Source organism: Oncorhynchus nerka, linkage group LG18, assembly GCF_034236695.1.
Source record: "Oncorhynchus nerka isolate Pitt River linkage group LG18, Oner_Uvic_2.0, whole genome shotgun sequence".
Classification (NCBI taxonomy): Eukaryota; Metazoa; Chordata; class Actinopteri; order Salmoniformes; family Salmonidae; genus Oncorhynchus; species Oncorhynchus nerka.
The window spans coordinates 18,487,202-18,503,496 of NC_088413.1; the positions used below are offsets into that span (position 1 = coordinate 18,487,202).

The 16,295-nt window shown below is 50.2% G+C and overlaps 1 protein-coding gene across 1 annotated transcript; it reads right to left on the bottom strand.

Moving 5' to 3' along the window:
* Nucleotides 1-212: 212 nt before the first annotated feature.
* On the bottom strand, nt 213-11,922 carry LOC115117709 (mucin-2-like). The gene is made up of 4 exons (XM_065003624.1): nt 11,437-11,922; nt 4,383-4,525; nt 3,923-4,034; nt 213-3,733 (listed from the first exon to the last, which is right to left on the bottom strand). Exons 1-4 carry the CDS (start codon nt 11,711-11,713, stop codon nt 873-875), a joined length of 3,393 nt encoding a protein of 1,130 aa, XP_064859696.1. The 5' UTR covers nt 11,714-11,922; the 3' UTR covers nt 213-872.
* Between the last annotated feature and the right edge of the window lie 4,373 nt (nt 11,923-16,295).

Below are 16,295 nucleotides of genomic sequence, written 5' to 3' on the forward strand. Positions count from 1 at the left end.
ATGGTCTTTCTGTGCATTGAAATAGCCATTGATAGAATGCAATTAGCTTATGCCTGCCCATAACATAACCCCACCATGGGATACTGTTTAACAAAACTGCACATTTTAAGTGGACATATTATCCCCAGCACAAGGTGCATTTGTGTAATAATTATGCCACACCTGTCAGGTGGATGGATTATCTTGGCAAAGGAGAAATGCTCACTAACATGGATGGATACAAATATGTGTTTAATATTTGAGAGAAATACGCTTTTTGTGGGTTCTTTTATTTCAGCTCATGAAACATGGGACCAACATTTTACATGTTGCGTTTATTTTTGTTCATTGTAGTTCAAAACCACAGAACATGAACACCATGATGTGAACACAGTACACCTACATTTAAACTTGTTAAGGCTTCAAACTTTTCTAATGAATAACAAATTATAGCAAATAACCAGAATTCATGTTTTAGATACAAATAACCAACTCAGTCTCAACTAAAATAAAACTTGTAAAAACATTTTTTACACTTAACTACGTCATTCTCTCGTAGCATGATTCTTCTAAACAAAAGCGGCACCAAATGTTTATAAAACAAAAGCTTTGATACTTTTAATTAATCAATACATAAAATAACAAGTCCTTCCCAATCACTGTCAGAATAGATTGGGATCCCTGCCTCATTAAAACACTAACACGGCTGGGTTTTGAATTCACAGCAAATGGAGATAACTATTCCCCCTCAATAGCTCCTATGACACCCCCCTCAATAGCTCCTATGACACCCTATCTAGTGCACTACTTTACAAGGGCCTGACACTGTTTCTGGTCCAAAGAGGTGCACTATATAGGGAATAGGGTGTCATTGAATATTTTTCCCCCGCCGTCTATCGGTCTTTGTGTACAGTCTTCAGGTGTTTCTTCAGATGGCCAGTCTGTTTGAAGCGCTTGCCACACTCAGAGCAGGTGTAGGGTTTCTCCCCAGTGTGGACCAGTTTGTGGTTCTTCAGATTATTGTAATCCAGAAATCCCTTCCCACAGTATGAGCACCAGTGTCTCTTCTCCCCGTTATGCCACATCAGGTGAACATTCAGCTCCACACGCCTCTTGAACCGCTTCACACAGAGGGAGCAGGCAAATGGTTTCTCTCCAGTGTGAACGCGGATATGAGCCTCCAGGTCACGCTGTGTAATTAAGCGTTTGTCACAGATCGGGCAGATGAACGGACGCACGCCGCTGTGGACCACCTGCTCGTGCTTAGTCAGGCCGAAGCGGTAGACAAAGGTCTTGTCGCACTTCGGACACTGGTGGCCCCGCTGATCACCATGGACGCGGGCGTGGCGGTTGAGGCCCTTGAGGTCGGGGAAGTCCTTGCCGCAGGCAGAGCAGGCGAACGGGCGCTTCCCTGAGTGGAGGGAGGCGTGGCTCTCTAAAGCAGCGGCGCTGCTCAGGACACGACCGCAGTCTGCACACTGGTTCTTGGCGAGACGTTTCCGTGGAGCCTGGGGAGACTGTTGGAGCTGTAACGGTCCCGGTGGTGACCACATCGGTTGTGATTGGCGGTATCGGCGCGCCTGCTGGAAAGTCCGTGGGCACTGGGGGGACTTTTTGAAGTTAGAGCGAGGGCTGACGGTGACAATGAAGGGGATAGGTTGAGGGGTGGAGGGAGACCGTTTCAAATTTAAAGTCGCCACGGCCGCAGAACGAGGTCTTCCGCGACGAGGGGTGGTGGAAGTGACCTGGAAGGAGTGAGGCTGTGGGTTAGGAGGGGTGGCAGGAGGAGGGTTTGTGTTGTCCCCTGTAACCTGGCGAGGGCTGGTGCGGCGTGGGCTGGAGGCAGCTTGTGTGCTGGGTCTGTATGACCGGCGGCGCTGTGGGTTGGAAGGCAGAAACTGTGTCTGTGTGACCAAGCCTCTTAGCTCTGACCTCAGACCTCTCTGTGAGGCCTTGGTGACCTTTGACCTACTCCTCTTAGCCTGGGCTAGCGCCAATAGTCTCTGAGCCTGCACCCAGGTCATGCTTCTCTTCTTGGATTTGGACACACCTCCAACAATAGGTGACTGTCTGGTCAGAGAGGTCACATCAGTGTTAGCTCCTCCCTCTTCCTCACTGATGATGTGGTTACTACTTCCTTGTCCACTAGACTTGTCGTCAGCCATCTCACCGTTAGCTGTGTCCTCTACTACATCCTGGTCAACGTGTGATTCCCTGGACTTTTCTTCTCCGTCCTCCATCACCTTTGAGTAGTCGTGGTCTAGAGGGGCGGTTCTCTCTCCTCTGGGTTTCTTAGCAACCACTGGAGAAGGCATGCTGTCCTGGGTGCGGGGCCTTAAGTGGAGGCAGAGACCGGAGAGGAGCGCTTCACGTTGACTTGACTTTCGCTTGCCGCCTACCTGGACAACAATCTCCTCCTTATTCTCGCTGGCGGGGGTCGTCTCCGTAGCGACAGACCTTGTCATCACAGCTTCCGTAGATGTGGCAGGGAGGGGGGAAAGCCTCTCCCCCTCATCTTCCTCCTCCTCCTGGTCTTTCTCCACCCTCGGTGGAGCACATACTCGGGGTACTACTGACAACTGAGCTAAAAACTGTGTCTTAGACATCTGACAGCAGCCAGAGGGTGTGGTTCCAGCAGGGGCTGACAGCTGTAGAGGGGTTTCATAAGATGTCTCTGGGACAGAAGGTGACTTTGGTCCGGGCACGGTGGAGGAGTGTTGCACATGCTCAGTGACCAACAACACCTGCTTCTCAGGAGGGCCGGCAGGTTCTGTCAACTCAGTAGGAGATGGAGCGGACTGGACAGGCGTTGGCGGAGTTGCCGTGGCAACACCCGACTTCTCCAAAACTGTAGGCGGTTGTGTCGGTGGTGCGGCCGGTGGTCCATCAGGTACAGCTGTAGGCCTAGCTGGTTGTGTTGGTGGTGCGGCCGGTGGTCCATCAGGTACAGCTGTAGGCCTAGCTGGTTGTGTTGGTGGTGCGGCCGGTGGTCCATCAGGTACAGCTGTAGGCCTAGCTGGTTGTGTTGGTGGTGCGGCCGGTGGTCCATCAGGTACAGCTGTAGGCCTAGCTGGTTGTGTTGGTGGTGCGGCCGGTGGTCCATCAGGTACAGCTGTAGGCCTAGCTGGTTGTGTTGGTGGTGCGGCCGGTGGTCCATCAGGTACAGCTGTAGGCCTAGCTGGTTGTGTTGAGGGCACTGCTATTGGACGAGCTACAGGTAGAACGTTTGTGTGGGACTGTGCTGGTGATGGTCGAGGAGATGGGGATGGACGGGGGGGTACGGGGCTGGGCTGTGTATTCTGAAGAGGGGTTCTGGGTAACCTGGAGATGACAGATGGCGGGCGCTCTGACGATGCTGCTGTCGACTTCACCGCTACAGTCGACTGGACCGCTGTGGTCGTTTGGACAGTTTCTTTTGACAGAGTAGTTACCGTGGACTGGGCCATTACAGTAGACAGGACAGTTGTTGTAGACTGGATAGTGGCTGCTGATTGAGGAGATGATGTCTGGTGTAATGTTGGGGACTCTGCTGTTGGTATTACAAGTGACTGCTGTTCTGCTCCAGGGGCCTGGCCTGCACTGGCACTGGTAACTTCTCTGGTCCTGGGCTGGGATGGGCTGAGAGCCTGGGGGGTCTCCTGGGTGTCTGGATCTCCCTGGAGGGGGGCCTCTGCTGAGGTAGGCTGGGTGGTGGGAGGCCTTTCCTGGGTGTAACGGTTGACCAGGGCTCTGACGGCTCCAGGTGGGACCAGGGCTACAGAGGGAGAGAGATTGACAGGATAGAGAAAGGTAGAAGGGAAAGTTGAAAGGGAGAAACAGAAAAAAAAAGAAAAAAAAAGAAAAACAACAGTGGAGAGATTATTATAGATATTATTAGAGCCTGGTTCTCATCCCAATACTGTTTAATACATTGTAATAAGATGCAGGTCTCCCTAGTTCCTACCTCTGCCTGGTAACTCTCTGAGAGGTTGTCTGCGGACCAGAGTCGGGAGATCTCCCCCCTCCTTCTTCAGCAGTATGTACCCAGGGATGTAGTCATCAGAATAGTCTTCCTCCTGGGGGGGACAATGCCAACAACAACAGGCTATATTAGTGTCAACATAAACTCTGACAAAGGCTGTTAGGCCCATGTACGTAAGTTTAAATAAAAATAAGAAGATTCCAGCAAGTGCAGTGTACAGGTGTTTCCTTTTCTCTTGGGTCAACAACAATAGGTTGAGCAGAGAGGTGGATGAATTGGGAAGACAGAAAACAGATTGGTCCGTGCTATCCGGGATCTTTAGGACTTCCCTACCCCATTGAAGTTGAAATGTGAAATGGTTAGGTAGGGGTTTAGGACAGGGACGTCCCAACGATCCTTGATAGCACTGACCCAAACAGATCGGGGACTCAGGCTGTCTTACCCAGTCCATCTCCTGTTTGATCAGCACTAAGGCAGTCTGTGGGTTGCCCTCGTCGTCGTAGGCCCCCCGGTGCAGCTCCGTCCCCTGGTTCTCCTCCCGCCGGAGCTGCTCCCCAGCCCGAGGCAAAGCATGCGCTGTCAGGACTGGAAATACCAGATCAGGGGAGAGAGAGAGTGGTTAGGACATACGCCTGACAGAACATTATGTTGTAACACACCGTACCGATAGACCACACCTCTCAAACCCCAGTTTTCTTCTGTGATATATTGTAGTCTGTAGACCTTTGAAAAAAATCCTACAACTGTTAGCTAAAGATCTAAGCCCATAATCACAAGCCTAATGTGTCTACTGCTACTACAATCAATACTACCGCTACTACGGCTGCCGCTGCTACGTGAAAGTGGCATGCACATCTTTCCAGTAGTTTATAAATATATATTGATGAGAATGAGAAACTTAAAGGATGCTTTGACTTGAGACACATTAATATTCATCTGTGGGTGTTCAAGGAAAAAAGTGACAACGAAATGAAGGTAAAATATATATATTTATTTTTTGTTTGCCCCTACCCTCTGAACAATCCAAAGTTGGTTCGAGGTGACTAGGTCACATGGTCAAGGACTAATTTAATTTAAAGTGATTTTGTATATGAATATCTTTACACACACTGAACAAAGATATAAAACGCAACATGCAACAATTTCAACGATTTAGGTGAGTTACAGTTTAAAAGGAAATCAGTCAGTTGAAATAAATTCATTAGGCCCTTATCTATGGATTTCACATGACTTGACAGGGTTGCAGCCATGGTGGGCCTGGTAGGGTCAGAATTAGTTTTCCCCCACAAAAGGGCTTTATTACAGACATGAAACGGAAGAGAATTTCTCAGCTGTCCGGGTAGCTGGTCTCAGACAATCCCACAGGTGAAGAGGCCGGATGTGGCGGTCCTGGGCTGGCATGGTTATATGTGGTCTTCAGTTGGACATACTGCCAAATGTTCTATAACAATGTTGGAGGCGGCTTATGGTAGAGAAATTAACATTCACTTCTCTGGCAACAGCTCTGGTGGACATTCCTGCAGTCAGCATGCCAATTGCACACTCCTTCAAAACCTGAGACACCTGTAGCATTGTGACAAAACTGCACATTTTAGCGTGGCCTTTATTGTCCCCAGCACAAGGTGCACCTGTGTGATGATCATGCTGTATAATCATTTTCTTGATATGCCACACCTCTCAGGTGGATGGATTGTCTTGGCAAATGAGAAATGCTCACTAACAGGGATGTAAACCAGTTTAGGCACAACATTTGAGAATAATATTATTTTTGTGTGTATTGGAACATTTCTGGGATCTTTTATTTCAGCTCATGTATTTAGCCCACCCGCGTGTCTCTCCAATTGGAGCAAGACGTCTGTCTTGGGTCCTTGCTCTGCTTCTCCCAAATGTTCATCCTCTGGTCTTCACAGAAGAACACAACTATGTTGTTAATGAGAGAAACCTGACCCACTTGCCAAGACACTTTCTGTTGTGTCTGTCAAAACAAGGTTCAAAATGTGTGCACAGCACCACACATGCACTTGATTGGTTGACTTTGCAGAGAGCCGGGCGGAGAATCCTTTATACTGACCTTACTGGAGGCTCCATCAGTGGATTTGCCAAGGCACTTGCTGATGTCAAGCTTCATGTTTTCCAGTACTTCACTCAGTGCCTGGACAAAGTATTGTCCAATGGATGCCTCACATTTCACCACAGCCACAAGCCTCTCATGGAGGATGTTCGTTACATATCGGACTCTGACAGAGCATTGATCTTGTGTTGTAATGTCCTGCATAGTGTCAAACTGGGCTGAAAACACACCAGCTTCCTGGGTTTCAGTTGCTATGGTGGCCTGCGTTGTGTGTTGGATGGTGGTAATGACGTTATCGGTGGTAGTCTTTGATAGAGTGATTAGAGAGCCTCTGTCCCCTCTTGACCCAGACTCGTGCTTTTCTTATCCCTGTTGTCTTCGGTCTTACCGCTTCAGCTGCAAAACCCTGACTAACAGTTGAACTGGTATCACTGGGCTCAATGGGCTGCTCTCTCTCTCCTCTGTGCTGCCAGTGCCTTCAGGCTAACTGGGCTGAGATGATTGATTCACTGGGCTCAATGGGCTGCTCTCTCTCTCCTCACTGCCAGTGCCTTCAGGCTAACTGGGCTGAGATGATTGACTGGTATCACTGGGCTCAATGGGCTGCTCTCTCTCTCCTCTGTGCTGCCAGTGCCTTCAGGCTAACTGGGCTGAGATGATTGACTGGTATCACTGGGCTCAATGGGCTGCTCTCTCTCTCCTCTGTGCTGCCAGTGCCTTCAGGCTAACTAGGCTGAGATGATTGACTGGTATCACTGGGCTCAATGGGCTGCTCTCTCTCTCCTCTGTGCTGCCAGTGCCTTCAGGCTAACTAGGCTGAGATGATTGACTGGTATCACTGGGCTCAATGGGCTGCTCTCTCTCTCCTCTGTGCTGCCAGTGCCTTCAGGCTAACTAGGCTGAGATGATTGACTGGTATCACTGGGCTCAATGGGCTGCTCTCTCTCCTCTGTGCTGCCAGTGCCTTCAGGCTAACTAGGCTGAGATGATTGACTGGTATCACTGGGCTCAATGGGCTGCTCTCTGTGCTCAGTCTCCTCTGTGCTGCCAGTGCCTTCAGGCTAACTAGGCTGAGATGATTGACTGGTATCACTGGGCTCAATGGGCTGCTCTCTCTCCTCTGTGCTGCCAGTGCCTTCAGGCTAACTAGGCTGAGATGATTGACTGGTATCACTGGGCTCAATGGGCTGCTCTCTCTCTCCTCTGTGCTGCCAGTGCCTTCAGGCTAACTAGGCTGAGATGATTGACTGGTATCACTGGGCTCAATGGGCTGCTCTCTCTCTCCTCTGTGCTGCCAGTGCCTTCAGGCTAACTAGGCTGGGAGATGATTGACTGTGCTGCCAGTGCCTTCAGGCTCAGGCTGAGATGATTGGCTCACTGGGCTCAATGGGCTGCTCTCTCTCCTCTGTGCTGCCAGTGCCTTCAGGCTAACTAGGCTGAGATGATTGACTGGTATCACTGGGCTCAATGGGCTGCTCTCTCTCCTCACTGCCAGTGCCTTCAGGCTAACTAGGCTGAGATGATTGACTGGTATCACTGGGCTCTCTGGGCCTCTGTGCTGCCAGTGCCTTCAGGCTAACTGGGCTGAGATGATTGACTGGTATCACTGGGCTCACTGGTATCACTGGGCTCAATGAGATGGACTGGTATCACTGGGCTCAATGGGCTCTCTCTCCTCTGTGCTGCCAGTGCCTTCAGGCTAACTGGGCTGAGATGATTGACTGGTATCACTGGGCTCAATGGGGCTCCTCTGTGCTGCCAGTGCCTCTCTAACTGGGCTGAGATGATTCTGTGCTGGGCCAGTGCCTTCAGGCTAACTAGGCTGAGATGATTGACTGGTATCACTGGGCTCAATGGGCTGCTCTCTCTCTCCTCTGTGCTGCCAGTGCCTTCAGGCTAACTAGGCTGAGATGATTGACTGGTATCACTGGGCTCAATGGGCTGCTCTCTCCTCTCTGCCTCCTCTGTGCTGCCAGTGCCTTCAGGCTAACTAGGCTGAGATGATTGACTGGTATCACTGGGCTCAATGGGCTCTCCTCTCTCTCTCCTCTGTGCTGCCAGTGCCTTCAGGCTAGGCTAGGCTGAGATGATTGACTGGTATCACTGGGCTCAATGGGCTGCTCTCTCTCTCCTCTGTGCTGCCAGTGCCTTCAGGCTAACTAGGTATCACTGGGCTCAATGGGCTGCTCTCTCTCTCCTCTGTGCTGCCAGTGCCTTCCAGGCTAACTAGGCTGAGATGATTGACTGGTATCACTGGGCTCAATGGGCTGCTCTCTCTCCTCTGTGCTGCCAGTGCCTTCAGGCTAACTAGGCTGAGATGATTGACTGGTATCACTGGGCTCAATGGGCTGCTCTCTCTCTCCTCTGTGCTGCCAGTGCCTTCAGGCTAACTAGGCTGAGATGATTGACTGGTATCACTGGGCTCCTTCAGGCTAACTAGGCTGAGATGATTGACTGGTATCACTGGGCTCAATGGGCTGCTCTCTCTCTCCTCTCTCAGTGCCTCAGGCTCCTCTGTGCTGCCAGTGCCTTCAGGCTAACTAGGCTGAGATGATTGACTGGTATCACTGGGCTCAATGGGCTGCTCTCTCTCTCCTCTGCTCAGTGCCTCCTCTGTGCTGGGCCAGTGCCTTCAGGCTAACTGATGATTGGCTGAGATGATTGACTGGTATCACTGGGCTCAATGGGCTGCTCTCTCTCTCCTCTGTGCTGCCAGTGCCTTCAGGCTAACTAGGCTGAGATGATTGACTGGTATCACTGGGCTCAATGGGCTGCTCTCTCTCTCCTCTGTGCTGCCAGTGCCTTCAGGCTAACTAGGCTGAGATGATTGACTGGTATCACTGGGCTCAATGGGCTGCTCTCTCTCCTCTGTGCTGCCAGTGCCTTCAGGCTGCCACTGGGCTGAGATGATTGACTGGTATCACTGGGCTCAATGGGCTGCTCTCTCTCCTCTGTGCTGCCAGTGCCTTCAGGCTAACTAGGCTGAGATGATTGACTGGTATCACTGGGCTCAATGGGCTGCTCTCTCTCTCCTCTGTGCTGCCAGTGCCTTCAGGCTAACTGGGCTGAGATGATTGACTGGTATCACTGGGCTCAATGGGCTGCTCTCTCTCTCCTCTGTGCTGCCAGTGCCTTCAGGCTAACTAGGCTGAGATGATTGACTGGTATCACTGGGCCATGGGCTGCTCTCTCTCCTCTGTGTGCCAGTGCCTTCAGGCTAACTAGGCTGAGATGATTGACTGGTATCACTGGGCTCAATGGGCTGCTCTCTCTCTCCTCTGTGCTGCCAGTGCCCAGGCTAACTAGGCTGAGATGATTGACTGGTATCACTGGGCTCTGCCAGTGCCTTCAGGCTAACTGGGCTGAGATGATTGACTGGTATCACTGGGCTCAATGGGCTGCTCTCTCTCCTCTGTGCTGCCAGTGCCTTCAGGCTAACTGGGCTGAGATGATTGACTGGTATCACTGGGCTCAATGGGCTGCTCTCTCTCTCCTCTGTGCTGCCAGTGCCTTCAGGCTAACTGGGCTGAGATGATTGACTGGTATCACTGGGCTCATGCCAGTGAGGCTGAGATGATTGACTGGTATCACTGGGCTCAATGGGCTGCTCTCTCTCTCCTCTGGCTGCCAGTGCCTTCAGGCTAACTAGGCTGAGATGATTGACTGGTATCACTGGGCTCAATGGGCTGCTCTCTCTCTCCTCTGTGCTGCCAGTGCCTTCAGGCTAACTAGGCTGAGATGATTGACTGGTATCACTGGGCTCAATGGGCTGCTCTCTCTCTCCTCTGTGCTGCCAGTGCCTTCAGGCTAACTAGGCTGAGATGATTGACTGGTAATGGCGCCAAATGAATCATTTGTTATTTTTAAATATTTGGCTTCATCAGCCTAAAGGGACTTCAACCACTTCTCTCTCCGCTTTTCAGCACCTTTACGTTTGTTCTCTGTTTGTCCATCCTACTCCACTATGTATTCAAATGTCACCACCTAACAGAGATGGGAAAGGGGCGGGGCCCAGGTAAAGATAGAATGGACTGGACCAAAAGTAATTGGCTGGGAGAGAGAAGTTGACAGATGTAATACCCAACCACAGTGGCAGAGGGCCGACAGCCCACTCCCCTGGGCCAGTCAGACACACATCACTTTGTTACTTTTATTTAAGTAGGGGCTGGGGTTATTTATATTCTACGTTGCATCGGCCCCAACTGCCAAGCGGACCCACTGGGAAAACTCCTGGTGCTCCAGATGGCCAGTCCATCATTGACACCTCCACTGTGGGACTCTATAGGATCTCACTAGCTGGTGCAAGGCTCTGCAGTCCTCCTTGCTTGTTCTGCCCACTCTGATTCATTTGCTCCCATTTGGAAATGACAGGCTCTGGTCTATTTTTTATTATAATGTTAGCCGAGACCAACAAGACCAAAACGGCCTACTTGGACACCGTGTCCCCCCACAACAACTAGCCTGAAGCCACAGGGCTTTGTCGCAAACTCCATGTCCCTATGTGAGAGCATTGGGAACATGAGAGGGAAACAAAAGGGAGTCTGTTGCGCAACTGAAATGTGTCTTCCGCATTTAACCCAACCCCTCTGAATCAGCGCTGCAGGCTTACATCGACATCAACCGCGCCTTGGTCAAGGGCAGAAGAAAATAAAAACGGTAGATTTGTGACACTTTGCAGGTTCGGGGATTTGAATCAGCGACATTTCGGTTCCTGGTCCAACGCTCTTAGTCGCCCCGTGTGAACTGTACAGCGACATTTCGGTTCCTGGCCCAACGCTCAACGGCTACCTGCCGCCCCTTGTGAACTGTAGGTCGGGATTTTTGACCAGGCTACATGTACATCGAACAACGCAGCAGTGATCAGTTGGGACGAATGTCGGGTTCCACCCATTTGTGGTCGAGGGGAATTCCCTATTATGACGTGATTATCGACTTGGAGTCGCCTCCCCCCTGGACCGCCCGTTGCTTCTCGCCACTATCCAGGCCAAGCAGCCCACATCATCTGAAGTGTCTGGCTAGTTTCGCCTCCAACTTCTCCATACACTGACTTGGCTTCATTTCCGCTTGTAACATACACCTGACATGTTGAGTTCTCCAGGGAAGCTATCAGCCTGATGTAGAGTTTACTGGTTACGTTCCAAAAAAGGTGTATACAAATTAAACGTATACATTAAGCAGTTTGAGGAAATATTCTCTGCGTTGAGCCTTCATGCTCAGCTAAATATCTAGGCTATTAGGATTTTTGTTAATTTGAAGTTAGCTTTGCTAACTAGTCCAGGAGCGTACTCATTCCGCCGATTCTGTTGCAAAATGTTTCGGAAACAAACGGGGCGGGAACTACCTGAATTTGTCAAATAGAAACTCGTTTGTTGTAAAACCATGATAAAATTGTGTGGCGGAATGAATACACCCGTTTTCTACTCACCGCATTGGACACCAATGTCACGTTTGCCGATACGTGATGTTCTTTGACTCGGTCCAGGCTCTGCGGTTTGGCGTTCACTTTCACCCGTCGATTTCTTCACATTTTCGAGGGATCGAAGCCTCGTTTTGAGGTCCTCGTTCTCTTCTTTTATTCTAGATATTTCGGCTCGCAGTTCCTCAATAGTTTTTTCAAAAAGTTTCGTTGTCTCGGTGACTGCAGTATTCAATACACTCTCCATAACAAAGGCGAACTGGGTTTGAAAACATTCTTTCGACATGTTGGCGGCAACCAGCTTCACCCCACACGTTCGATTATTATTTCCAATGTAATGTACAGGATTGATCAGAATTGGCGGCCTATGTCCGTGACATCATGGTTTCTCTTTCCACTGTGGACCACCTAGGTATGATATTAAATGGAGACTGAGTGCAAGATGGCCGATCGCTGTTTTAGGTCATCTACCCACGTTCGCATACGCCGACTCATGGACGGTCCATATCCGGGTTGTCCGTTTGCATCCGGTTTATACAGACCAACATCACATGCGCACTAGCACTCAGGGGGAGCAGCTCAGAAAGCCGTGTTCGAGAGCCACAAAGTAACTGCAAGCTGACTGATCCACAAATCACCTTGCATCATAAATAACGACTAATTATGATTGGTAGATTAGTCAGAAAATGTATCCATGATACTCGCAGTTTTGATCCTCTCGAACACGGCCAATATGTTCGTCTGTGAATGATGGGGAACAAATCTGCCTCAGCGACAAACATTTTAATAATTCAATGGATGTTATGTACAAGAAGGCAATGGAACTCTGCGCACAATGCATAGTGTGACGTTCTGAGTGGTGGGGCGGGATAAACCGCTTCAGTGTAGATGTTTCTGTCAATTTACTGAAGGATCGGTCAAGCTTTTCATTGGTGATCATGTAGAAGTTAATGGCGTCGATATATTAGATAAATGTAACAACAATTTAGTCAGATAAATTATAAACAGGATGTTTACCCCTGCAACAATTTTTCAACGTAATCTTCATTTGGCAGCGTGCGTGGACTATTGTCTCGTTAAAATACAACTGGGGACTTCAGTGCTTTCAAAATAACAGGTGGGGGTAGAGAGACTAGAGTAGTGGGGGCGTTTTTTTGGGAGCGCGCTTGTTTGAAATTGAAAAGTGTCGCGGTAGCTTTTGAATAACGTCATGACGAAGCAGCTGCATTTTCAGTGGGATGTACTGTTGAGCGCTACATCCCGAGGGGTTTGTGCTGATTGTACGGATATTGTGACAGCTGGTTAAATGGCGTCCCTTGAGAAATCAAGAACTGTATGTATGTATGTATACATGTATATGTGTCAGGAGAAGTGCAGTATTGTCATAAGGAGTCTTATACTTGGAATACGTGGGAGGGGAAAAAGAGGCAGAGGAGGTCTGAGAGAGAGGGAGGAAGATGGTGAGCTTGGGTCGGTTAAAAATGGGGTGAATGTTTGTTAAAGAAGAATGGTAGAAAGTGTAAGCAGAGTGAACTGAAGACAGGAGGAGAAATGGAAGTGAATGAGGGCGAAGTATCGGAGGTGGTAGGTGTGGTGAAGTTCTCGGACCCTGAGGCTTTCACAGAGGCCCAGGATAGAGATGAGTCTGACAGTAAGAGTGACGTTTTGGGGGAAAGTGGACCCTTGCCCCTTTGTCTGATCCATTTCTGGTTTCAGGGTTGGTGAAAACGGAGTTGGGTACTGTGGAATCGGTGAAGGTAACCAGAAATGGTCTTGTGATAATTGTTTGTGTTTATGTTGGTCAGAGGGAGAAGGCGGTCGGCGTTAAACGAATGGGGGCAAGACATTTGAATTGTTTCGCTGTCAAGAAAAGGGGGCTATTGAAAGGAGTGATTACTGGGGTAGCAGTAAATATAAAAGTTGACCAACTGAAGGGGAAGATGCTCATTGTTTGGTGCGACACAGACAGGGTGGTGAAACAGAAGCATCATTGTCTGTTCTTTTGAGTTTTGATGTTAAGTCTTTGCCCGACAGAGTGATGTTAGGATATACAAGTTATCCTGTACGAGCTTTTGTACCGAATACATTACGTTGTTACAGGTTTCAAGCTTATGGGCATGTGGCAGCAGTGTGTAGGAGGGAGGGTCCTAGGTGTGAGAAGTGTGTAGGAGGGAGGGTCCTAGGTGTGAGAAGTGTGTAGGAGGGAGGGTCCTAGGTGGGAGAAGTGTGTAGGAGGGAGGGTCCTAGGTGTGAGAAGTGTGTAGGAGGGAGGGTCCTAGGTGTGAGAAGTGTGCAGAAGGGCATGTGGCAGCAGTGTGTAGGAGGGAGGGTCCTAGGTGTGAGAAGTGTGTAGGAGGGAGGGTCCTAGGTGTGAGAAGTGTGTAGAAGGGCATGTGGCAGCAGGGTGTAGGAGGGAGGGTCCTAGGTGTGAGAAGTGTGTAGGAGGGAGGGTCCTAGGTGTGAGAAGTGTGTAGGAGGGAGGGTCCTAGGTGTGAGAAGTGTGCAGAAGGGCATGTGGCAGCAGGGTGTAGGAGGGAGGGTCCTAGGTGTGAGAAGTGTGTAGGAGGGAGGGTCCTAGGTGTGAGAAGTGTGTAGGAGGGAGGTTCCTAGGTGTGAGAAGTGTGCAGAAGGGCATGAGACAGCAGTGTGTAGGAGGGAGGGTCCTAGGTGTGAGAAGTGTGCAGAAGGGCATGAGACAGCAGTGTGTAGGAGGGAGGGTCCTAGGTGTGAGAAGTGTGCAGAAGGGCATGAGACAGCAGTGTGTAGGTGGGAGGGTCCTAGGTGTGAGAAGTGTGCAGAAGGGCATGAGACAGCAGTGTGTAGGAGGGAGGGTCCTAGGTGTGAGAAGTGTGCAGAAGGGCATGAGACAGCAGTGTGTAGGAGGGAGGTTCCTAGGTGTGAGAAGTGTGCAGAAGGGCATGTGACAGCAGTGTGTAGGAGGGAGGTTCCTAGGTGTGAGAAGTGTGCAGAAGGGCATGTGACAGCAGTGTGTAGGAGGGAGGTTCCTAGGTGTGAGAAGTGTGCAGAAGGGCATGAGACAAAGGAATGTGTAGCATTTGGGAAAGTAGTGGTATGTGTTAATTGTAGTGGTGCCCATGGGGCTGGGGATCAGAAATGTCCCGTTCGTGAGAGGCAGGTTGAGGTTTCCAGGGTTAGAGTAGTGCAGAAGTTGTCGTATGCTGAGGCAGTGAAGAAAGTAGAGGAAGATGGATCAAGGGGGAGGGATCCTGAGAAGAGTGGTGTGACTAGTAGATCTGTACCAGTACAGAGGGGGGGATCCTGAGAAGAGTGGTGTGACTAGTAGATCTGTACCAGTACAGAGGGGGGGATCCTGAGAGGAGTGTTGTGACTAGTAGATCTGTACCAGTACAGAGGGGGGGATCCTGAGAGGAGTGTTGTGACTAGTAGATCTGTACCAGTACAGAGGGAGGGATCCTGAGAGGAGTGTTGTGACTAGTAGATCTGTACCAGTACAGAGGGGGGGGATCCTGAGAGGAGTGTTGTGACTAGTAGATCTGTACCAGTACAGAGGGAGGGATCCTGAGAGGAGTGTTGTGACTAGTAGATCTGTACCAGTACAGAGGGGGGATCCTGAAAGGAGTGTTGTGACTAGTAGATCTGTACCAGTACAGAGGGAGGGATCCTGAGAGGAGTGTTGTGACTAGTAGATCTGTACCAGTACAGAGGGAGGGATCCTGAGAGGAGTGTTGTGACTAGTAGATCTGTACCAGTACAGAGGGGGGGGATCCTGAGAGGAGTGTTGTGACTAGTAGATCTGTACCAGTACAGAGGGAGGGATCCTAAGAGGAGTGTTGTGACTAGTAGATCTGTACCAGTACAGAGGGGGGGATCCTGAGAGGAGTGTTGTGACTAGTAGATCTGTACCAGTACAGAGGGAGGGATCCTGAGAGGAGTGTTGTGACTAGTAGATCTGTACCAGTACAGAGGGAGGGATCCTGAGAGGAGTGTTGTGACTAGTAGATCTGTACCAGTACAGAGGGGGGGATCCTGAGAGGAGTGTTGTGACTAGTAGATCTGTACCAGTACAGAGGGGGGGATCCTGAGAGGAGTGTTGTGACTAGTAGATCTGTACCAGTACAGAGGGAGGGATCCTGAGAGGAGTGTTGTGACTAGTAGATCTGTACCAGTACAGAGGAGGGATCCTGAGAGGAGTGGTGTGAGTAGTAGATCTGTACCAGTACAGAGGGAGGGATCCTGAGAGGAGTGTTGTGACTAGTAGATCTGTACCAGTACAGAGGGGGGGATCCTGAGAGGAGTGGTGTGACTAGTAGGTCTGTACCAGTACAGAGGAGGGATCCTGAGAGGAGTGGTGTGACTAGTAGATCTGTACCAGTACAGAGGAGGGATCCTGAGAGGAGTGGTGTGACTAGTAGATCTGTACCAGTACAGAGGGGGGGATCCTGAGAGGAGTGGTGTGACTAGTAGATCTGTACCAGTACAGAGGGGGGGATCCTGAGAGGAGTGGTGTGACTAGTAGATCTGTACCAGTACAGAGGGAGGGATCCTGAGAGGAGTGTTGTGACTAGTAGATCTGTACCAGTACAGAGGGGGGGATCCTGAGAGGAGTGGTGTGAGTAGTAGATCTGTACCAGTACAGAGGGAGGGATCCTGAGAGGAGTGGTGTGAGTAGTAGATCTGTACCAGTACAGAGGGAGGGATCCTGAGAGGAGTGGTGTGAGTAGTAGATCTGTACCAGTACAGAGGGGGGGATCCTGAGAGGAGTGGTGTGACTAGTAGATCTGTACCAGTACAGAGGGAGGGATCCTGAGAGGAGTGTTGTGACTAGTAGATCTGTACCAGTACAGAGGGGGGATCCTGAGAGGAGTGGTGTGAGTAGTAGATCTGTA